The sequence below is a fragment of the Copidosoma floridanum genome, unplaced genomic scaffold (genome assembly GCF_036245765.1).
Source record: "Copidosoma floridanum isolate Cflo_tuat_1 unplaced genomic scaffold, Cflo_Japanese_pri ptg000013l, whole genome shotgun sequence".
In the NCBI taxonomy this organism is placed as follows: Eukaryota; Metazoa; Arthropoda; class Insecta; order Hymenoptera; family Encyrtidae; genus Copidosoma; species Copidosoma floridanum.
The window spans coordinates 25,577,592-25,601,027 of record NW_028321890.1 but is presented as its reverse complement, the minus strand read 5'-3'; the positions used below and the strand labels follow the sequence as shown (position 1 = coordinate 25,601,027).

Below are 23,436 nucleotides of genomic sequence, written 5' to 3'. Positions count from 1 at the left end.
ACAATCGAGCAGATCCGTGATAACTGATATCACACATAACAGTTGATCAAAATAAACAGAGATTAGTTTTACATTAGTAAACGACTTAGTAAAACGTCCTGCCGTGCAGGTGCAGCCTTTGCGTGGGAGATCGCGCCATCTCTTCGTATATATATATATATATTTTCCCTGCAGCCGTAGTAGCAGCGACCGACTCGAGTGTCTCGAGTCTCGAGTCTCGACACGCAGCCGATATACACACCGACCACCGACACCAAGCCGAGCTTTACGTGCATGTTAGTGTACACTTTTTAACTCTTGGATTATATCAAGTGACTTGATTGACTATAACTATTGAGTATTGTGTTGTCCCCAAATTGTTAGCTCTTTATACGCATCTGCTACAGGATCAACGCTCTGAGTGCTCTGACTAGCTCTGGTTAGATCGGAGGAGCTAGTGCCTCGCGGTTCCTGTACGAGTAACGGTCAAGAAGAGGAGGAGGAGGAGGAGGAGGAGGAGGAAGCTCTTTTTACACTTTTGTATATATATATACTCTGGTACGTGTTGCTTACTGCATGCGTGGACCAGGAAGAAGTGAAGAAAATGCCGAGACGTCCGAGAAGGGCCAGCAGAGTCAACATCGCCACTAGCAACGTTAGCTGGGAGGTGCGTGCGAGATAATAAAAAAAATACAATTAAAGTGGAACCAAAAGAAACACAACCTCCAGGTGATAACGACGGCGACGACGTCTTCTCTCTCTTCCTGTTCATCTCCTCCGACGGCTGTTTTCTTTCGCGCTCGCGCGTGTGTGTGTTGTTAGTTGTTATCTATTAAACTTTCGCGATTCGCGAGTCTGGCTGGCTATACGATAGTCTAGGAAAACAGACGGTAAAAACGACGACGACGACGCGAGTGAGTTTCGGAGGCGGAGGTGGAGGCGCGTGCCCGGTACACCATCGGAGGAAAAAACGTCCACGACTCAAGCTTGACTCGTCACGCGGAACAGGGTGGAGACGATTGTGAGCCTAGGGCCTTGCGCCTTCAACAAAAATAACAACAACAACAAGAAGATCAACAAGCCCCGAGACGAGCCGTCGAAGGGCTTCTTAACCTCTTTAACGGTGCCTCAGCCGCTGCCGCCACCACGTCCCCTCACTCGCTCACCCAGAGTTGCAGAGCTCTTCAAAATGGTATTATATGCTCAAGTTTGACGGTGATACCTGCTACTTGTTGACTCCCTGCTGTTTTATTATTATTTTTTTTTCACCACCGTTTTAGAAGTGTCATTAATACTTATTGTCTGCTGGTTCCTGATGGTCTCTAGTGTATTACCCATTCCTTGCATTACGTAGCAAGACTCCTGCTCAGCATGATCCTTTTTTTTATGCACTGTAAACTGTTGTTGCATGCTCGTTTTGCACTTTCACATTAATCAATTGCTTATGATGTATTTTTGTTTTCATTTTTTGCTGCTGCACTTGCTCCAAATTAGTGTTACACTTGTTGATTCCGATCTCACACATATCTGTACATACGTTTGTCATGAACTTTTTCTTTGTTTTTTATTTCTCATAACTGCGTGTTGCATTATCATGTAACATTTTTTTCCTTTTTTGATTTATGAATGCTACAAATATATATGATGCACTTTATCACTTGCCCAAGTCTGCAAGAAATTTTCCATTATACATATATGTTATCCTTGGCATGATTGAAGTAGGAGTGTGTAACTGCATGAAGTAATTGAAATGTTTTATTTTATAGAGGAAATGCAAGAGGTATAATATTTAATACACATTTGAATCGATACAAAATAAGCAAGAGACTTATAATTTAGTGGTCACTTTATTGTTATGTGCATATTCATCAGTGTTTGTTTTTAAATACTTGCTACATACAAGCGTCATTCATGATAAATACAAGTTATTATATTAAATATCCTGTATTAATAATACAACTTTCATTTTAGGATACTAATTCAAAGGACAAAAACAAAAAAGGAAAAAATGGTGAACCAGCTGAAGAGGTAAGAATAAAACGATTAAGATAGATTTTGCATGGTTACATAATCATTTGAAAATTTTTCATCCTGGTCAAAAAGTTAGATTGACGATTGCATAAAGTTTTTACCCTTAATCATAAATTTTTTTTTATTATCAATATACTAACGCACGTAACAGTCTAAATATTTAAAAAATAAATCAACATTTATATACACATAAGGTAATAGATTATACCTGAATTTTTCAAAATTTCAACGAAACTAAAGTATTGAAAACGCACAATCTTTATCAATCGACAAATAAAAAGTTTTATTTCCTTGTACGAGGTAAATTTCAATTTAACCATACAATTGATATTTTGAAGTGTTAGTACATTTTAAATTGAAGAACTGCATTTCAAACTGTCTGTTAGTTTGCCAAAAAATTGAGTGATTTTAAAATCCAAAACTAAGTTATCCTTTATCACTATCCATGATCATCCTAAAACATTGAATAAAAAAAAATAAAAAAATATGAACAGATGCACCATCAGCAAAATTACTGCTCAACAGCAAACAGGGTGACTTACAATAGAAGAAGAACAAAAAACTGAGAGAAAGAAAATTAAGAAAAACTCTAATCCCTGCTCACAAAACAAATAAGTAGAGATGATCAGACACGCGGATTACAGATGGATAGAAACATACGTCTACACGCAAAACAACGAGGAAAGAGGGGAAACTCGGTATTTTCATCGTTTGCGCAAGGACATTTTTTTCCCCTCCAAGAAATATTACGGGAAAAAAACGATTCGACCGCTCTGCCACCGCTCCGTACCCGTGACCTCCGATAATTAGGCTTCAAGTGCACCACACGAGTAGTGCAACACTTGTATACATCCCCACGTAAAAAACAGGTATATAGAATTGAAAAGAAAATAAAAATAAAAAAGAATACACGCTCGGAAAAGCAGTTAGCTACCAGAGAGTCATATATATGTTGTGTGCTGCAACAGCAGCAGCATATACAATATAAATATTCGGTCGGTGGTTACTAAAGGAAGAAAGAGAGAGAAGAGCCCATCAGAGCCAGAGAGATGTTGTAGAGGTACACTTATGCTTTACCTGCTCGCTCGCTTGGAGAATTTCGCGACAGATGGTGCCTGCCGCACGGAATTTCTGCTGATAGGCACTTATTTATAAAGCAAAAGATATCGCGCGCACAACGCCCGCGTACAAGTGTGCACATTGTACCTATGTATCTTCTTCGACTTTCGAAACGCGCTTCTTCGGTAGTCTCGAACGAGACTCGCAGATTTATATCTCGGGCTGGAAGTCAACGGGTCGATCGTCTGCTGGCCGCTAGATAGTTAGCCCGCGTGACTTTCATTTACCACCCGGTCCTATCCTTTTCAATAGCCATGAGGAGGTACCTAAAAATTGCACTTTACGTTCGTCCCGCAAATCCAATATCATATACCGATCAAAAGTACAACAACCACCTGTTTCGTGTACGACAAAAAACAGAGAATGATAAAGGACTGTGAACTTCATTTCCAGAAATCGGTATAGCAAACCGCCCCTGACGACGAGCGTCGCGTGATTGTAAATCATCCTCCGCACCACTTATACCTATAGTCTTTGTAACATTTTCGTTTTCACGCGCACCGACCCTCTGCCAGGAAAAAGGATCCGGCTCGAGAGAACGGGAAAACGAAGGAGCCTCGCAGCGCTCGAGTGCGCTCTGCAATTCATGCGTACGGCAAAATGCGTGCACCCACTTAAGTACTGTGTAAATTTTCTTTCCCCCTTTATTTCCCACACGAATGAGCTGGTGTGAACATTGGTGATGATATTTCAAGTGATCGTGTATAAACACCCGCTCGGTGGATCATCGGTTTAATACATGCCATTATTTAATCGCCATGCGAGGGGGCGCGATCAAGCAAATGAGAAGATACAAAAAACGCCTCTCATCTCTCTCTGCGTTTTTTCCCTCCAGTAGAAACAATCCACCTGTTGCTCTTCTGCATGTTTCCAAGATATACGTAAATGCGTTAAGGTACAATACGTGTCGCCGAACCCTCTAAAGTCCACATGCCTATTACTCTTCTTCTTTTTCCGTATACTTACACGCCTCGCTCATAAAATATAGTCGCAGCTCTTTTTTCTTCGTTTCCACCTGCTGCTGATGGTACATTATCGTTCTCTCTGCTTTTGCTGGTACACATACCAAGTATATTGTATACGGTCGATCGTTTTCCACACCACGAGTCGTTAATCTTTCGCCACCACTACAGTTAATAATATGCACGTTTTAAAACCCTCTTGCTCCGTTTGGTGGATTTATCTCTATGTACTTGCTTGCGAATTCTCACGCTAGTGCGTGTGTACGGAAAATCGCTCGATTATCCGTTATGGCTATAAGCGCTCTCTGCTCGTGATTAAATTATTCAAGTGGTTTCGTGAAAAAGTTTCTTGAATCGGCGATAAATAATTTTTTTTTTTTAACGCTCTAGTACCTACACGTTTGGTTTTTTTGTTTTTTATTTATTTTTTTTTTGTTTTGTTGTGACAATTTACAAGAGTGGAGCTAAAAAAACAATTAAATTAATCATCGAAGCACATAAAAGACAGTGACGATCGGCGTACTCGTTTGTCCAAATCGCGATTATCTTATCGTTCTTACGAAAAAAACAACGCCAACCCAAATCACGTTACCCACGATGATGGACGAGATAAAAAGAAGAGAAGAAATAAAAGTAGCAGATACATTGTATGTGTATACTGAATTACGGAATCATTGATTATAAAAATCGAGTGCGTGTATCGGTATAGTACCAAATATGGTAATGCGTTAACGTCAATTTCGAAGCCGTCGTAACACCTTTTCATCCGTATACCCTTATAGCACGTGCAAAGGGAGAAAAAACTCGGTACACCCGCGAAAGAACTGAAAAAAGGCTCTCCACCCCCTTGGGTTATCTATACCGCACATGGGGGTACTAAGGTATACGCGCACCGATTTTCCCAAACGGAGCGCCAAGTGCCATCATCAGATACCTATAAGAGCAACGTTAAACGCGTGCACTTTGTCGCATTGGTATATATATACTGGAGGACGAGGAGGAGGTAGTAGTTGACACCCACACGCACATCGCGTATATACGCACGAGGGGACGGAGGAGTATCGTTTACACGCATATATGCATGTGTACTTGTTCTTTTACACGCATGTGACGCACTTATTGCGCGACGAAAGCAAAGCAACGTCGTCGTCGTTGTCGTTGATGTGCTGGCGACGACGACTACGCCGGCCGATTTCGCCACCGGAGAGACAACAGCCTCCGCAGTTTCGCTGTCGCTATTACCGCGCCTCAACGTGCGCCTCTCCGCCTCCTCCTCGATTATTGCCGGAACTAATAATATATACACTTATAAGCTCCGTTTGTTGACGCTATCGGGTTTGGTTTGGTTTTCTATCATATTACCTTGTGTGTGATATGTAAGGAGTACGGTTCGTGTGCAGTTTAAGTGCGGCTAGTGTTTTTTACTTTTTTATTTCTTTTTTTTATTTTCATGTATGTACCCTACTTTAAGTGATATATTTATATTATCGTGACGAAAGAAAGTTTTGTGCACCTGCGTAAGTAGTTGACGACACGGGGACAAGAGAGTTGTTTCTGTGCGTCAGTGGTGAAAAGGTGATTTTTCGCCGATACCGTCGTCAAGTTTTTTTTTTTTCTTTCTTTTTACATTGCGCTTTTGTGGAACGCTTTTGAAGGTGCAAATGAGGACTTTTATTCGTCACTTTTGGATTTGGGAAAGCAGTCCGTTAATATTGTTTTTTTACGATTCCGAGCCGAATGAAAATTACATTGAGAAGTTGCCATTCTATCGACAATGGTAATTCAAGTGCAGCACGTGATAAAAACCGCGAGTCGCGTATCGAAGATTTTGTTAATTTGTTCGTGAACGGGGGGTACGAAAAAAAAAAGGAATTTGTATAAACGTTGATAAGGCACGTTTTACGCTTCGATGAGTGTATACATATATTACCTGTAAGCCTCAATGATGACTGTGGCAGTGTACTCTTCTAATTGAAAAACAATAAGTACATCTCTCTCTCTCTCTCGCGGGCAATCGCCAAGATAAAAATCAAATTAGAATCTGATGCAGCGAAGCGATAAATACTCCTATCCAACGCGTAATCGCAGATGCCAGAGATCTACGTCCTGCCGATGATGTGTAACAAAAATATCTTTGTATGGGGGAGGGGGGGGGAGAAAAAAAATTCCGAGAAACAGTAGGTCACGTGTTTTCTCAACTCGGTGCGAGAGCATTTAAAGTAAAAAAGGAGCTTCGTTATTGAGGCGAGCAGCGCACAACCTTTATAAGTGTTGTACTACACAGTCAGCGGCAAAGAATTTTTCCGATATACAAACGCGAACACGATGCTCGAGCAACGCGCGCTGTACTTATAGGTATACGGCACTATACTGTACTCAATGTCTACACACACACAACACAATACAACAGCTCTCGAAAACGGGGGAATCAACATTGCGCAATTCCATATAGGTTCGTGTATTTATATGTATAGATGTATTATACGTTATGTGTCACTTGTACGAAATACAGTATGCATACACGAATTCTCGAAAAGTATATTTATCATGCGCTTATCGTAAAACATGTATAAATATGGTAGATAAATATCTTATATATACATCTGTGTGTGGATAAACAATACGTAGCAGCGAAAACTTCTGGCAAGTTATTATTATTATTTTTCGTCTTATTAGGATACCCTCACAAATTTCTTTTCTGGGGCGCTGTATAGGCAAATTGCTATCAATTGCCGACCAATTGTTGTATACACACACATCCTTACAATATATATTATACGCACCCCCTCCTCTTCTCGCTTTTCTCGCGGTGGCCTTGGGTTATTATGGACGAGTAACTTTTTCGAGATCGATGCTTCTTCTTATTCTTGCAGGGGATATCCGATGAAGACGCGTACGAAAAGTGTAGGTGTTTTTGGGTAAGACGGGGAACTCGAAGTGTCACACCGCGCGCCATTGATACTTCCAAAGGCATTACAAGTAGGTGCGATTACACCTGACACTCGTATACTTATGGCCACGCAATTGGTGTATTGTGTTCACGTACACATGCAAGTAGTTTAATATCCGGTTGACAGGTAACACGCATCCTTCTCGTTGAATGTACATATCAGTGTTTATGTCCGTTTTTCATTCTTGCAGCTTATCGACGGTAACAGAGCTGTTATCGGTACATGTAAATAATCTCACGCAGTGGACGACTGCCGAATGGAAAATTTTCCCCCCCTTCCTATACCCGATTAATGATGGATTTTTGCTTTTTTTTTTTTTTTTTTTTTTTTTGTTTCTTCGAGCAGAAATGAGAATTTTCTCGTCCTTTTTTCTCTCTTTGTTTTTTTCACGAAGGCTGTGAGCATCGCAAAGAGTTGTCGCATCGATGAACCCCAACAACAGAGAAAAGAGAGTTTCCAGTTTCGATCTGCGAGACGCAGACGCACGTGCGATTAGCAGTTGCGTAAAAATACCTGTGCTCGTCTTACTCACCGTTTGCTCACAAGTTTCGTTGCTAATGCCGATCGAGATTAAAGCGAGGGAAAAAAAAAAGAGACAACCTTCGATCTGCTACGCGCAAAAATACACCGTGCACGACAAGTATACGCGCATCGTTCGATACAACGACTTTTGCGCTTTGCCAAAGTATACCTACTATTCGTATAGTAAAAAAATAATAATAAAAGCACTGCTGTCTCGTGTTGCTTTTTTTCTTCCCTCTGTGCTTCCTTCGCATGTGGCGGCTCTATAAATATATCGCGCAATTTTTGCAATCACGAGCCGCTGCTGGCATGGAACATTCCGAGATCGCGAAAATACCGATTTGCAACCTGCGCGTTATTTTTAAACCGGCCGTCAGCTGAGTTTTCTTTTAAACGCATACTTATACCAACCACCGTCAAAACGAGCCGTCTGATGTATATTTTTTTTTTTTTTTTTTTTCTTCTACCAACTCACGTAACGTACGTCCGCGCACACAATTTGCGTATATCAAAAGGAAAAAGCAGTGGCGCTTATTGGTTTACCACCGAGATAATATTATCAGCTGATCGTGCGAGCGTGTGTCTTCATATTTATATGTATTGGCGTCCAGCTGGGGACGTAGTTTCTTCTCACGCGGCTGTTTTTCCTCGTCACCCACAACATTGCGTATAGGTAATTATTTGGTAGCGTCTAAAATAACTTACTCATATATATATATATATATATATATGCAGAGTTATGCAATCAGTATTAACACTCGGGCAAAACAATAATTGCACCCACACGTGGCAATAAATTCGCTCCGGCCTCGTTTATACAATCCGGAAGAGTATATAAACTGCATTTTGTGTTGTTTTTTTTTTCCTCCAATGGCACGGTTTGTCATAATGTATGTATACAAACGACGAGTCGGAGCTTTGGATACTTGTTGCCGCGCTCTAATGTACAAACCGCGGTGGGCGTGAATCCCCCAAGTATATAGAGTATATCGTGGAATTCAGTTGTCCGCGCGATGTTAGGTTGGGCGTGTGAGACCAATTGAGATAAGTTTCAGTCAAATTCTTCTTCTTTTTCTGTTGGAAAAAATTTCTCTCGAGCTTTTTTTTAACTACGTAATTAAAACTTGTTTATTCATTTACAAGTAAAACAATCGTGCTGTAGAGAAATGTAATCCGTCAATTTGTTAGCCAATACATGTATATATATCACTGATAAAAAATTTTGACCGCCTTCCAATGAGCCACACATACAAATCAACCCGCGAAGACAGATTTTCATCATACTCAGCGAGTTATGTATTATGCTCTCCCCCTCGCGCAAACAGAGAAATAATTTGAATATGTATACATAATCCACACGCGACTGATTGCGCGCCAAAATTTCGCATGTCGCAAGTGTTTTTTTCTCGCAGATATAAATTGTACGCGTATATAGCACCCGAGTCGCGATGACGGCTTTTTTTTCTCATATACTTTTTTTTTCTCTTTCTTACGTTAGATGCTCCTATGCTTGTACGTAGTTTGACCTTGGGCGAGTTTTTTTTTTGATCGCCGTGTATAAATACGTGGATGACGATGACGGAACGATTGTTGCGCATTGAATGTTATTACATACATATGAAGCGCTTTGGGCTATTGAAAATTATAGTGCATACATCTTCAAAGGAGGTCCGTAAATGCATGAGATCTTTATATAAAAAAAAAAAAAAAAAAAAAAAAAAAAAAAAAAAAAAGGAAAGTACAAATGCGTACTTTAAAGAGAGAGTACACACCTATGACTCTGGCGAATATGAGTAGTGAATATTTAAAATAACAACCGGCTGGCACTTAAAAAAAGAATCCTCGAAATAACCCATGCACTCGCGAGAGAGAGAGAGAGAGAGAGCCGCGTGTGCAGGTACGTAGACGCGCGAATGAGCCCTCGTTAATTTTAGAACGACTCCGCGGCGTTGATGAAGCACCACCTCAGCCGCGCCGCCGATGAGTCTTTTTATTCGAGCGTTCCATAAAAACCCGGCCTATACCGTATTTCGGGCCTCTCTTCTTTGGTTCGATTGTTTCGTCTCGCAAGCGCGTCATGGAAATTGATTTGCTCGTTTATAATAGCTCGGTGGGCGTTAACTTGTATGCTTTATACATTTATGTGACGCATGTACTCGGTGTGCTTTACCAAAATAAGGATTCTGTGGTGGCTGTAGAATCATCGGTATTCATTAGTTTTAAAAATTTAAATTGTGCATCTCTGGTACGGGCATCATAGAAAACAAAAACACGACCCCCGATTCATTCATTGTATACATGTTATGTAGCAGCTGCCACATAATCTAGGCTAATTTTATGATACATCTCCGAAAAAAAATGCAGGCGTGCGAGGGTGAAAAAAAAGTCGAGTATGCGTCGCAACTGCAAGTGAACTGAGGGCCCCCCGTGAGCGAGACAACGGCATCGCTGCTGCAATCGTTTATCGGAAAAACTATGCTGAACGAGGGCTGTTGCTGCAGTCGAGCTTGCAACCTCCCGAAAGCACGGAGCATTTCATCCACGCGGTTGGTGTTACCGATGAGTTGAGCAGAAACTAGCTGACGCGAAGAAGAAAGACCAATAAGATGCAAACCTTCAGCGGCCTTGCCTTTGGAAATGTCTTCAAGAGGAAGGCACGTTGTCCAGCGTGGGAGCTTTTTTTTATTTCATCATCCCTATATAATATATGGCTCGCATGATTAAACGAGAGGTGGGAAGGTTTGTCGTGGGGATCGAGGCTGTACAGCTTTATAATAAAAACAAATTTATTCATTTATTTTGATTAGGTTGAAGTTTTCAGCGGTAAATGTAATGGACAAGGTGCAATTTTGTCCATCAGTATAGTTTAAATCGTTGTTGCGGTACATAATAAATACAATAAACTACAGCCCAAATACTTGCACCATACCTACGCGTAGTAATACTTAATAGTAGTATATGTATGCTTGTATACGCATTGCTCCAATTTCGCAATTCTTCCTTTTTTACAGCTTTGGCACATTATTCATTTGTAGACTTGTGCATTTGACGTTTTTTCCGAGAAGACGTTCAATTACTTGTTCTCTTTGTTGTTGATAAATGGATAATCGTGAATTTACCCTACTATTGAGCCACTGAAATTGTCACACTTGTCCATTATTGGCGTTAACTTTTTTTTCCTCTCCCAAACGACATATCAATCAAAAACCCTCGCCTATACACGGGCTTTTACTTCTTTAATGTCAATACATAATATTGATGTTGACAAAAGCATCAATAATTATATTGCTGATCTCTTTTGCTCCCATACACAGATGGTAAAGCAACGAGCAGTTTACCATGTAACGTCAGAAATTGTAATCTTATCAATATCCCCGAGATGCAGTCCACACCCCCGCCTCAAGCTCAAGTACCATAAAAAAAATACAAAATATACTTACTTTCTCCAAGAGGAATATAACATCCTTCACTTCCGTGTTCCCAGCTCATACTACCATCTATCAAACTGTCGATTGATTAATCCAATGTGTGTGCTGCAAATCATTGAAAATCTCGTTGCGTGCGATATTATAAGTACTTACAGTCGTGTATCATCATTGTTAACAAGTTGTACTTATATATAATGTGCTTTCTGTGCTTGCAGGTCAACAAGGTGGCGGGTAGCGGATCGCCAAATTCCCAAGCGCCACCACCGCCGACGTTGATCAACAAAATCAAGTATCAGCCTGGTGGCCCGGTCATCAAGAAGGACAAGCGTCACAGCAGCTCGAGATTCAACGTGTCTAAGAATCGAGAGCTGCAGAAGTTGCCCCTTCTTTCAGGTGAGGAGTGCCATTACATGAATACACATCTCGCTACATCATATGCATTATATACACTACTCAAAGCTCCTCTTGCATTCAATAAAGTATCAGATTTTTTTTCGCCTCCGTTTTCCCTACGCAACACAAATCGATACAATTGAAGGAACTCGCGCATCTTGTGATGACCATAAATTATAGATACCTAAACATATAGGATTAGTATGTAATCAACTAAGTAATAAGTGAAGACAGCGACAAAACTCTTTTTTTTTTTTTTTAACCAAAGGTGAGTCAAGGAAACAATTTACAACGCAACACACATCATTGTAACAAAATACAACCTGATGAGAAAACGCAGAAAGAAAAATAAAAACAAACGGCACATCTATACGTACCAAATCACGTTCGGCTTAAGCTCACAGAGCTCGCGGTAGATCAAGGATTTAGAAACTCGATTTTCCTCGGTAAAACAACGGCTGGTGGTGAAACTAGCTTTCTTACACATATATACCTTTGACAACGTATTTCCATTGGATTCGCGCAGCTATAACTCCATTGTATTTTCGATCTACTTTTCTTTTCGCGCGGATAGCGCCAAAGATCCCTTTTCATTTGGAAAATTTGTTTTATTTTATTTCAAGTAAGTAAATTATAACTTTTTTTTTCCTCACTGCAACTTGGGAAAATAAAACAACAATAAACCCATGTAATATATTTATTCATCACAAAAAAAACTTCTCCAGGATTTACATTTTATACGGTGTGTACTTCTCAGTCTGCGTGAATATCATCAATTATAGTAGGTGTATACTAACTTCCGTCTTTTTCCTCCGTTTTAATTACATTCGCTCCGTCATATAGTATATACGTACAAGCACTAGAACACGGTAAAAAAGAGCAGAGGCGTCGTCGTTGCCCTTTATCTCGGGGAAAAAAAGGTGTCAAGTCGCTTTCATCCCCGGAGGGTGTGGGAGGACGCTTTTCACGCGCTTTTTTTTTCATCAAAACAAGGACGATGGTTTTTCTTTCTCGTGAGCGTTCGCACAAAAGCGGCGAAAACCTATGTACAGCTATGCAACTTGTGTTTCTTGGCTCGCAGGTGTTTACGAGCCAGTTCACCAAACTTGTTCGAGCTGGAGAGAGAGAAATAAAAAAGTAGTTCCGAAACGCGCGGGAGTTTCCTTTTCTTTGACGCAAGTGCATAAGTATATCGTCTTATGCACACATAAATGAAAGTTTGGCATTTTTGCCCCGGGCCCAGCCGGAACTCGCCCAGCATAATGATTAATGACCTGGTTCGATTAAAATGGCGCTTTGCAGTTTATATATATATACTTATAAGTCACCGGGACTCGGTTCAAAATATTTTTTTTTTTTTTTTTTTTTTTTTTTTTATCAACCACCAACCAGCACTCATACATATATAAATTAATTATGTGCGTTCAATTGTAAGAAACGTACGTCATTGAAATTACTTTTATTCATTGTGTTGCGTATAGTTTTCGTAAGAAACTTCAACGAAAAGTCTGCCATTTATTAACAAGTAGATAAACATATAAGGCGTAATTGTTCGTTACGTGGGTAAAATGTGAGTGTATTTTTCTTTGCTGGCGCTTCTGGTAAATCGTCAAACCGCGATTAATTCAGTTCTGTCGTGTAAGTACGGTATATTATAATGTATAGCAGCGATGTTTGGCAAATCAAATGGGTATACGACGACGAGGAGATGGCACGCGCAATCTTCACTCTGCGCGGATTATAACATACACATACGTAAATGTATATACATGCGACCCTCCCGTCAAAACGATCCCCTGTATAATGTATATATACTCACCCACGACCAAACTAGCTCTGCTCTCGGTTTCGCTAAAGAGACGGACCGACATAATAACAATCGTGGTCGGTGCAATCCGAGCTATACCGCCTGGCTCGCAAAGTTTTGCGTGCCCCTCTTTTATATGCCCCTATCTTTCGTTGTTCGTCACAGATAAGTACCTATACTGTATATACCCACCTGCTGCGTACATAATGTTTTTTCAGTGTGTGTAGCGTTTAAGCTTATAGGTGGTACATATACCGTTACGTAAAGAAGTGACCGGTCGTGGTGTTGTAATCTAAGACTGTCTTACTTACGAGCGCGCGATATCGATTTTTACGAATACCTATATTGCGTACATCAATGTACATATAAGTGTATCCATTGTTATTAAATTTTGTTCTCTTTAAACGTAAAATTGCATCGTTTTGTACAATTATCATGATTTCCGAAAAAAAAGAGAATACACTTTGACTCTCGGTAATTTACAATCGCCATCCGTGTAAATGTTACGTTTGCTAAATGTTACATGTATTTTTGATCAAAAACAAAAAAAAATCAGCTTAGCCGAGTAGTTGTATCATGTGATGATAGCGGGTACAAACAAGGGCGTCGATTTGGCATCGTTTATTGAGCCGCGCGAATATTATCGAGCTGTAATATGAAAATGTTTAGCGAGTATATTTGGCGGGTAAGGGGAGACCATCTTGTGCTTACGTTACACACTATAGATGTTCCTCGTCGCACGTCATTGCTTCGGTTTTTGCGTCGGTCGTCAATAAAATATAGTACAATATTACTGCACAGATTAAGAGATCGATCAAAGACAACTGGCAGCTGTTTTTTTTCTTTTCTTTTTTTTTTTTTTCGGGTGAAAATTTTGAGGAATCTTTTTCGGCGATGTTCGTGTTTATTTTATGACTACTTGGTGGTTTTTCCCGAAACATCGTATGTGTAAAATAATGTAAAATATTGATGCGCAGAAAACTAGTTTTCCCGAAATACGGCCAATCCCTTCCAACGCTGCGGATGGCGTCACCAAGTTAAAAGTTTGATGAATATAAACGAGTTTCCCGTGGGGTGAAATTCGATTTTTCTTTTCACATGCAGTTAACCGGTGAAACCGAATTAGTTCAAAAAGTTTACAGAAGGAAAAAAAAAAAAAAAAAAAAAATATAAACTTGATCAAGAAAAGAAAACCGGTGTACAATTCAATCGGGTAATGACAATCACAAGAGACGAGTAACGCGACGCTCTTTAGCCTCCTCGTTCGGACACCGCCTCGTTTATTAGCGTGTTGTTGCGCAATGACTCTGCTCAATCTGCTCTTGCACAATTCACTTAGCTCCTTTCAAAACGGCCCCCAGCAGTCCTTGCGCGACGCTCGTTATCCCTCGACTGATATATCCCGGAAGGCATTATGAAAACACCAATGGGCTGTATACCTACACGTCTATTCAAAACGACTCTCTCGTGCAAATGACACGGCCAAATGGAAGGCAGTACGGTGTACTTCCCTCCCGCGTCTTTTCCCTTTTATTTGGTTAATCATCTTCTTTTTCTCTCCACGTCACGGGGCTCTCAATCCTACTGCTTCGATAGGCTATCGATTGTTGGGTATAGTCCATGTACAATATCAGAGGTTGCAAAAGTCTGCTTGACATCTAAATTATTATAAATTTTTTTTTTTTTTTTTTTTAAGTGTCAACGTGTTTTTTTTTTAATTTGTTTAAACTCCTATCAGATACTTATTCTTACCATTAGTGTGACACGTGGATCTACTGGAACGTGCGAAAAAAAAAAAAAAACAATTATACAGATTACATGATAGGTATCGATAAAAAGATGTGCTTATCAACGAAGATTTTAGTCACGAAAAAAAAAACATCTGCACACTTTGGTATGGTACAAGTACGAGAGACAAGAATAAAAAGTGACGTAAAGAAGAAAACTGCCCTTATTCTTACGTACGAAAGGCCGGCTTTGCTCATTTCTTTTCACACTTGCCAAAGTACGGCAAGCGTATCCCATCGTCTCTCCGCGCTACATTATAACCCTACCCCCCCCCCCCCCCCCAAAAAAAATAGAATACATGACGTCCCGGCACGAAGACAGAAAAAGAAAAGGCAAAGCCAGAGGGTGAAGGAGGCACACACACACACACTCTATAGCAATACCCGCCTGTACGCATGATTCGTCAAGTGCTCAAGGGACTCTGGAGGTAAATTGCCTCCTCCTCCTCTCTCTTTAAATGCCAGAAATTTCACAGCCCTCGTTGCCCTGCCTATTGGCACTTTGCCCCCGTGACTCACTAGTATACGTTTTACGACTGCACATACGTATTCAACTCACCCTCGTCGCTGTGTTTCCCTCTGTATGCGCAAGTACAAACGTATACCACGTGCTAAAGAGACAGAAGAAAGAAAGAGGCACGTGCTAATACAACCCTCGTTGTTTTTCTCTTCTCCTCCTCCTCCCCAGTGGCGCTGCTGATACTACTACTTACCGAATAAGTATATCGTGGACACGAAAACTTTTTCCAAACTCTGTATGGCTTGATACGGTTATGGGAGCGCTTTTCCTTGCCTCGTTTTCTTTTTATTTCCCATTACCACCCGGCACCCCCAACCCTCCCCCCGGAACTATGGACGGCGAAAGTGCCTCGACGACGGGCTGCGATCCCACGTGAAAAGGAAATTCATTTATACGGAATCGGTGATTTCGAATTCCTTTGCGAAATGGAGTCGTTCGACGATCTCGCTGTATACAACAGTGGAATTCCGAGAGGGTGGATAAAAAAAAGGTTGGGCTTCTAGATGTACACGGTGGCACGTACGTTTGATGTGGTGAATAAATAAATAAACAAATGGCCTTTCATCGTCAACAGCACTTAGTAAATCCATCCATGTTACAAATAAATATGTCACGATGCGATTGTAAATTGGCAATCTCGAGTCCATCCCCTATTTAATTTACGGCAATTCGTACAAGACGTGTGGATCAATCACGCCACCAAACGCGATTGAATAATGTATGTAACATGTGTAACTTACCCCTCGACTCGTCTGGCAAAAATCAGATGCCGGTCTTTCCTTCTCTCTTTGAATAACAACCCCCACGAGCATCGTTACCTTTTCATCGGAAATTTCAACCAGATGCCAAGCCCCCCCCCTTTTTTTTTCCTCCCTCGAAAAAACAATAAAAAGAAAAAAGTGGCCTCCTTTGAAAATGCCCCGAGTACCTGCATACACTCTGCACAAAAGCCATGCAGAAGAGAGAATAAGAGGGAGATGGAGGAAGAGAGAGAGACCTAGAGTTTATAATTAATGAAAAAAACAAGCCGGGACTCGATCTCTGTGCGTTTCGCACATTGTGTACCTTCGAACACCCTCACGTACAAAGAAAGGGAGTGGATGCTGCACCCTCGACCTCCTCCTCCCCCCCGGAAGCAGCTCTGCCTTTCCTCTTTCGCGCACGTATATCCATGACATGTGCTATACATACGCAGGTATATGCGTGTACACGGGACGTACACACAAGCAAGGGTCGACCTATCGATTGCTCCGGCTTCCTCGCCGGAGGGGTCGCGCGCCTGCGCTCCAACTGTTCCACCGGGTAGGTATACCCTTATATAATTGTGTACACAGGTATGGGTGTACGTACAGCTTGGTCCGTACATCGGTAGGTGGGTAGGGTGATGCGAGCGCCCCGAGCTGTCTCGCTCGCCAAGAGAGTGTATAGCCGCTGATGGCGGGGGCTGTACGCAAATGTATATACCCACACACACGACACGGGTACGAGGGGGGGGGGAGGTAGACATTGGCTCCGGCTCGGCTCGGCTCTCCTGCTCCCGTTTATTAACCGCGCGCCGGCCGCACGAGTTGGAGCGCATCGCCAGAGAATCACCTCCTTCCCGAACAAGTGGGTGATACCTATTTTAAAAGGACTCGCTCGCTGTCGTTTCGTTTAGCTGATTGAGCATCGAGCTCAAGTTTTTTTTTTTTTTTTTTTTTTTTCTGTGCACGCGTGTCGATGGTTTTTTCGGGTGGCAAGGAACTGTGAACCCCTTGATAACGTGGTAATAAAGTATTGGTGCCGGTGATCGGTCGACGAAAAAGTGCCGGAAACAGAGGGGAGGGAAAAAAAAGCTCGCTCGCTTGCCAATGGAGTACGGGGGATCAGGGCGTCTGGATTATCGCGATAAGATGAGCTCCCAACCCCGTAGGGAGTGAGCTTTTGGCTCGAACATTTACAAGAGCACCTAAAAAGCCACCAAAGAGATAATATATATAATATATATTACGTAGGAGAGTGTGCCGGAGGGAGGAATATCGGACGAGTCGAGTGTGCCGTGTATATATAGACGTAGGGGTGGTTGTGGTGTTGACCCCGTGGCCTCGTCGGCAGCCAAGTTACCTCGGTTGAGTGCGGAGGGGAGAGGAGAGAGGGCCCAGCTAGTTAGTGTATATATATATACTGGACGGCACCGGGGGGCGAGCTAACACGGAGAGGAGGAACAGCAAGAGGGAGGAGGGGGAGGAGAACGGCGTCACCGGGGGCAGGTACGAGGGAAAGAAGATGGTGCACGTGACGAACGTGGGACCGTCCCTGGGCACGGGTATACCCAAGAGCCCGAGTTTTCACCAGGGCCTGGCGTACGCGGCCAACGAAGCCAACAACGCCGGTGCCGGCAGCAACGACAGCGGCAACAACAACAACAGCAACAACAACAACAACAACAACAACAACAACAACAACAATAACAATAACAATGAAGACGATGACGATGACGACGGATACCACCAGCTCGGCAAGTTCTACTCGAGCTCTGCCTCGGCGACACAGTATCAGCCCCTGCAGCCTCTTCTCGTCGGTAAAAGTCTTTTACTTTCAGAGAGAGAGAGAGAGAGAGACAGTGGACCCGCTGTGCGAGTGGCTGTACACACGTGCATACCTGTACATGAGAGAGCGCGGGGGTGGCGATGAAGGAAAAGAGAGAGAGAGAGAGATAGAGCAGGTGCATTGACTGCCGGGACTGAATTTTCCCGAGCTCTAACGATTGATGCACCGATGTGTGCACTCGTGCTATCTCTCTCTTTCTCTCCCCTTGTTCGCTTTTGTCATGTATTTTATACCTGTTCGCTGATTTGACCGAGTCGAGTTCGATGGGCTATGTATATGTTGGCTGTATAGGTATATCGACGCCCTGTTGTATACGTATACGGAAAAGCCTACTGTACCTCGGAAGTGGATTTTTTTTTTCCATGCTGAATTAAAAGAAGAAAATTGCATTATCTACCCACAAAAAAAGTCCTTTTGAAGGGAGAACAGTACAGCAAGGGAAATTTGTTTAATTGAATCATTAGACCACGTAGAAATATGTATAAATTAAAAAAAAAAAAAAAAAAAAAAAAAAAAAAGGAATTTTGCAAAGTCGCATGTAAATAATATACCTATTTATTTGGAATTGCACCCCATCGGTAATGAATTTTACGCGTCCGGCTTAATCGCGAACAACACGCGCGCGCGATTACGCAAACTGCTATTTTTATATGCGCCAAAGGCAGAAAAGACAGATAGGCACTCTCTCAACTTTACATATGACTTAGATTGGTTAAGTATAAATATGTACACAGAGTTGGTACTCGCTAGCGGTGCAATGCTTGTTTATTTTTCGTTTCAGAGGCGCACAAATACATTGATGGATATAAGACACACTATGTATCTGGTGGCGCGGGTCTCTTGATTTTTAAAAAATAACCGCGTCTAACGTCAACAATAGCAACGATGTACTTACGTTTATCCCATCGGAGACGTTGACAATAAAGCATCATACCTATACATATTTATAATGTATATGGACTCGTTCGTTCATTCAATGTAAAACACCCGAGTAGACGAGAGATAGAGAGAGTTCAAGGTTTCGCTCGATTAATCAGTAAAAATGACCGTTTGCGTTTTTATTGGCTCGTATCAATTTACCTACTGAGTGGTTTGTTTGTTTTTCTTCATTGGTTTTGGCTGTTGGGCTACCGATGCAGATGCACTGTATGTCTCTCAAGTTACGATAAGAGACAGGCATGTCCGATCTATTCTGGCTGTATCTACTGATTGAAAATTTGTTCAGCGCGTGTAACCGGTACAAATAAGGTTTCAATTACGTTGAAAGGTGTGCCTTACCTATATATACTTCCACCCCTGACAAACAGCCACCCGATCTCTTTATCACGACGCGCCCCCCAAAATGGAAATCTATTTTCAGCTTTGTCCCGTGTACACATACTACTAAACATTGTTTTTTTTTTTTTTCCTCCCACGACGAGCAATTTGTCTCGGCCCTTTTAAAAAAAATAAAACCCCACGACTCTATGCGTTGTATGGTGGAGGGGCACAGAGAGAGAGAGGGAGAAAGACCATGAAAGTGTAAAACCGTTGTTTGTGTCCACAGAAGTCCCGGAGGGGGAGCAAGAAGAGCTGTTCATCCAAAAGCTGCGCCAGTGCTGCGTCCTCTTTGACTTTGAGTTCGACCCGCTCTCGGACCTACCATGGAAGGAAGTGAAGCGCACCACCCTGTACGAGATGGTCGAGTACGTGTCCAAGAACAAGAACGTCATCACCGAGGCCATATATCCCGAGGCCGTCAGTATGGTGCGTCTCTATTGTGTTTACCTATACATTTGTATCCAATTCCTCGGGTTTTCCTCCTATGCTATACTATATTATATACACGTGCTGTTGTCGTTATTGCTGAACTTGTTGACGGAAATAACGTTATTTTGATACGATCGAGCCTAATCTCGACTTATTTGCGTTGAATTGTTTCTACACACGATTAATTTCAATTTTATTACGGCTACTTGTTTTTTTATTTTATTTTTTTTTCCCCGAAGGAATCACGAAAAATATGCCGAAACAAGCCACTGGATGTGATTATTTTCCCCGGAAGGAGCCTATTGATTTTATTTGCCGAGAAAGATGATGATGATGATCATTATCGCGCGCGCTGCTCCAGATAATCAAATATGCGCTATTTTAAAAATAAATATCTAGCCGCGGCTGCTGCGCCAAGGTGAATCGATAAGCCACGTGTACGTGTGTGTACGTATTTTATATTTCCCGCCTGTCCGCGGGCGAATTATTTTTAAATCCCGTGCTGTTGTATGTGCACGTACACGTCGATGTGGTGTGCAACTTGAGATTCAATTTTTTTTTTTTTTTTTTTTTTCCTTACCTTTTACCCGGAAAATTGAGAAATCGTCGCATCGTGCACAACACTACTTCTTGCGTGCATGCGTTTCAATTAATTATACTTTTTCTCGTTTCGGTGTATTGCCCGTAAAAGATAATAAAATATAAACCTTACAAAATCCGCACTGCTGCGAAATCGATCATCCCAAAAATGAAGAACTTTGTATTCGACAGCAGTCTTTGACCTGTAACAATTTTTTTGGCCAAAGCCATTTTTGCGCGTATCCGAAAAAAAAAAAAAAAAAAATCTGTTTGACGACGAAACTCCCGATCGACAGTTTGCCGTAAACCTGTTCCGGACTCTGCCGCCGTCGTCAAACCCGAACGGCGCCGAGTTCGACCCGGAAGAAGACGAGCCCGCGCTTGAGGTCGCCTGGCCCCATCTGCAGATCGTCTACGAGTTCTTCCTCCAGTTGCTGGAGTCGCCGGACTTCCAGCCGTCGATAGCCAAGCGCTACATCGACCACAAGTTCGTGCTCAACCTGCTCGAGCTCTTCGACTCGGAAGATCCGCGCGAGCGCGATTTCCTCAAGACAACGCTGCACAGGATTTACGGCAAGTTCCTCGGGCTCCGAGCGTACATACGCAAGTCGATCAACAACGTGTTTTATCGGTTCATCTACGAGACCGAGCACCACAACGGCATTGCTGAGTTGCTTGAGATTCTCGGCAGGTTTGTATACCATAGCTTTTATTTATCTCATTACTCTCTCTCTCTCTCTCTCTCTCTCTCTCTCTCTCTCTCTCTCTCTCTCTCTCTCTCTCTTTGGTCAAATTCATTCGTGTTAATCATCCTTCTCCTCTTTCCTACCCCCTCCGCAGTATCATCAATGGTTTCGCCTTGCCCCTGAAGGACGAGCACAAGATTTTCCTGCTAAAAGTACTGATGCCCCTGCACAAGGCGAAATCACTGGCGGTCTATCACCCGCAGTTGGCCTACTGCGTCGTACAGTTCCTCGAGAAGGACGCCTCGCTCACGGAGTCGGTGATCAAGAATCTCCTCAAGTTCTGGCCGAAGACGCACTCGCCGAAGGAAGTGATGTTTTTGAACGAGCTCGAGGAGATTCTCGATGTCATCGAGCCCGCCGAGTTCCAAAAGGTCATGGATCCGCTCTTCAGGCAGCTCGCCAAGTGCGTTTCCTCGCCGCACTTTCAAGTAAGTCTTCAAACCTTGATTGATTGTTTGTTTGTTTGTTTGTTTCCTCTTGCTTTTCCAAACGAAGCCTCAAACATGCTTTGTTCTGACGCAGGTGGCAGAGAGGGCTCTCTATTACTGGAACAACGAGTACATAATGTCGCTGATATCGGACAACTACGCTGCTATTTTGCCCATCATGTATCCAGCGTTGTACAGAAACTCGCGGAATCACTGGAACAAGACGATACATGGTTTAATTTACAACGCGCTCAAACTCTTTATGGAAATGAATCAAAAGCTGTTTGACGAATGTACACAGCAGTATCAGCAGGTTGGCGAAAACCATGATTTCTTTGTATTATTAAGTTCGCGCATCTAAAAAACATGTGTCAAAAACTTTTTTGTTTTGTTTTTAGGATCGAGCAAAGGAGAAAAAAATGTTGAAAGACAGGGATGAGGCTTGGACTAAGGTCGAGTCGCTGGCTTCGAGGCACCCTACGTTAGCGAACAAGGGCAGCTCGGTGCAAAATAATTATAATCCGTTCATAACGCCCCTGAGCGAGAACAGTAATAGTATTGCTACGAACGAAGAGGACGGGGAAAGTAACGAAAAGCTTTCGTTGTCGGGGGACAAAATCGAAGTAAAGCCCAACGACGTGAGTGCCGTTGACATGTATCATTGACATGCTCTATCATCAAATCATATTGATGAAAATTGGCTGAATCACAATCATCAATTTTTTTCAATTTGTGTTTAGTTGAAAAAAGCACCGCCAAACGCCTCGAATAAGGTGAAACAGTTATTGCGGAGGAAAAGCGAGCTGCCTCAGGACTCGTACACGATTCGAGCGCTCTCCGATCACAAGCGAGCGGACGAGTACCTTGTCACACCGCCCGACCCCAACAACTGCTAGTCCCTGCCTCACCTCTCTGTACGCAGCAACGAGGTTCGGAGTTAGTTTTTTCTTTTCTAACGCGAAAATAGTGTGAAAAAAAAAAAAAAAAAAAAAAAAAATTACAAACACCGATCGAGCGAACCACTATACGCGAGCAAGATAAGTTTAAGCCCCATTCCCTCCCCCCGCCCCCCTTCTCTCTCTCTCTCTCATTTTCCGTCAATACGGAAAATGTCGCGCGTAAACGGTTGTTAGTTTAATGATAAATAAGATAACGAGTAAGAATGGAGAGGTATGATGGTTAAATTGTATAAATATACACGATTTTTCAATTTTTTAAACTGGCTCAGTTCTCTGCTCTCCTTTGAAAAATGGAACAAGCACGTTGCAATACTATGATTTTTACTCAAGTGTGTGCATGCACGTATCTTTGGAATACGGAAAATGAATGTCTTTGTTGAGTGAGTTTTTTTGTACAAAAATAAATACATGATGTAACAAATAAAATACGCTTCGCTTTGATTAGAAAGAAAAAGAGGATAAACGAGAAGCTGTCACACGTTATTTTGTTTTTGAATTTTAAATAAAACATGACAACTGTGTACGATAAAGAAAAACTTATGTGAAGAACGCCAGTCGTTTACGTATATTATATATTCATTAGCTTGTGTTACTGTTCCAATCTTAAGAAAATTGTAACCAAGCGGTAAACTTTGTAATAAACGTTATATCCGTTGTGCCTCCGTGTGTATAAAATAAAAGTGCTTGTTGTCATCTGCGAGAGTTTTGTTTCTCTTGTAAGGATCACTTCTCCGTCGACAGCTTAAATAATAATTATAAATTTTTATCAGAAATTTCTGATTAGATTTTCGGAGGATTAAAAAGGCTCGCTTTAGCGTACTGTATTGAAAAATGTCTTGCGAGAAATTGTTATGGCCAAAAAGATTTGCGCTGCTGGCAGGCTGTTT

At 41.9% G+C, this 23,436-nt stretch overlaps 1 protein-coding gene across 3 annotated transcripts; it reads left to right on the top strand.

Moving 5' to 3' along the window:
• Nucleotides 1-213: 213 nt before the first annotated feature.
• Nucleotides 214-23,153, top strand: LOC106647399 (serine/threonine-protein phosphatase 2A 56 kDa regulatory subunit gamma isoform). Of its 3 annotated transcripts, XM_014363769.2 has the most exons (9): nucleotides 214-1,171; nucleotides 1,951-2,007; nucleotides 11,208-11,385; nucleotides 19,635-19,834; nucleotides 20,713-21,107; nucleotides 21,257-21,590; nucleotides 21,685-21,903; nucleotides 21,989-22,228; nucleotides 22,331-23,153. In XM_014363769.2, the coding sequence occupies exons 1-9, from the start codon at nucleotides 1,169-1,171 to the stop codon at nucleotides 22,484-22,486; spliced, it is 1,782 nt and encodes a 593-aa protein (XP_014219255.2). In that variant the 5' UTR covers nucleotides 214-1,168; the 3' UTR covers nucleotides 22,487-23,153. The 3 variants fall into 3 exon arrangements, with proteins under 3 accessions (XP_014219255.2, XP_089447742.1, XP_014219260.2); XM_089591616.1 differs by lacking the exons at nucleotides 214-1,171; nucleotides 1,951-2,007 and adding an exon at nucleotides 9,913-10,218; XM_014363774.2 differs by lacking the exons at nucleotides 214-1,171; nucleotides 1,951-2,007; nucleotides 11,208-11,385 and adding an exon at nucleotides 17,728-18,059.
• Nucleotides 23,154-23,436: the final 283 nt, after the last annotated feature.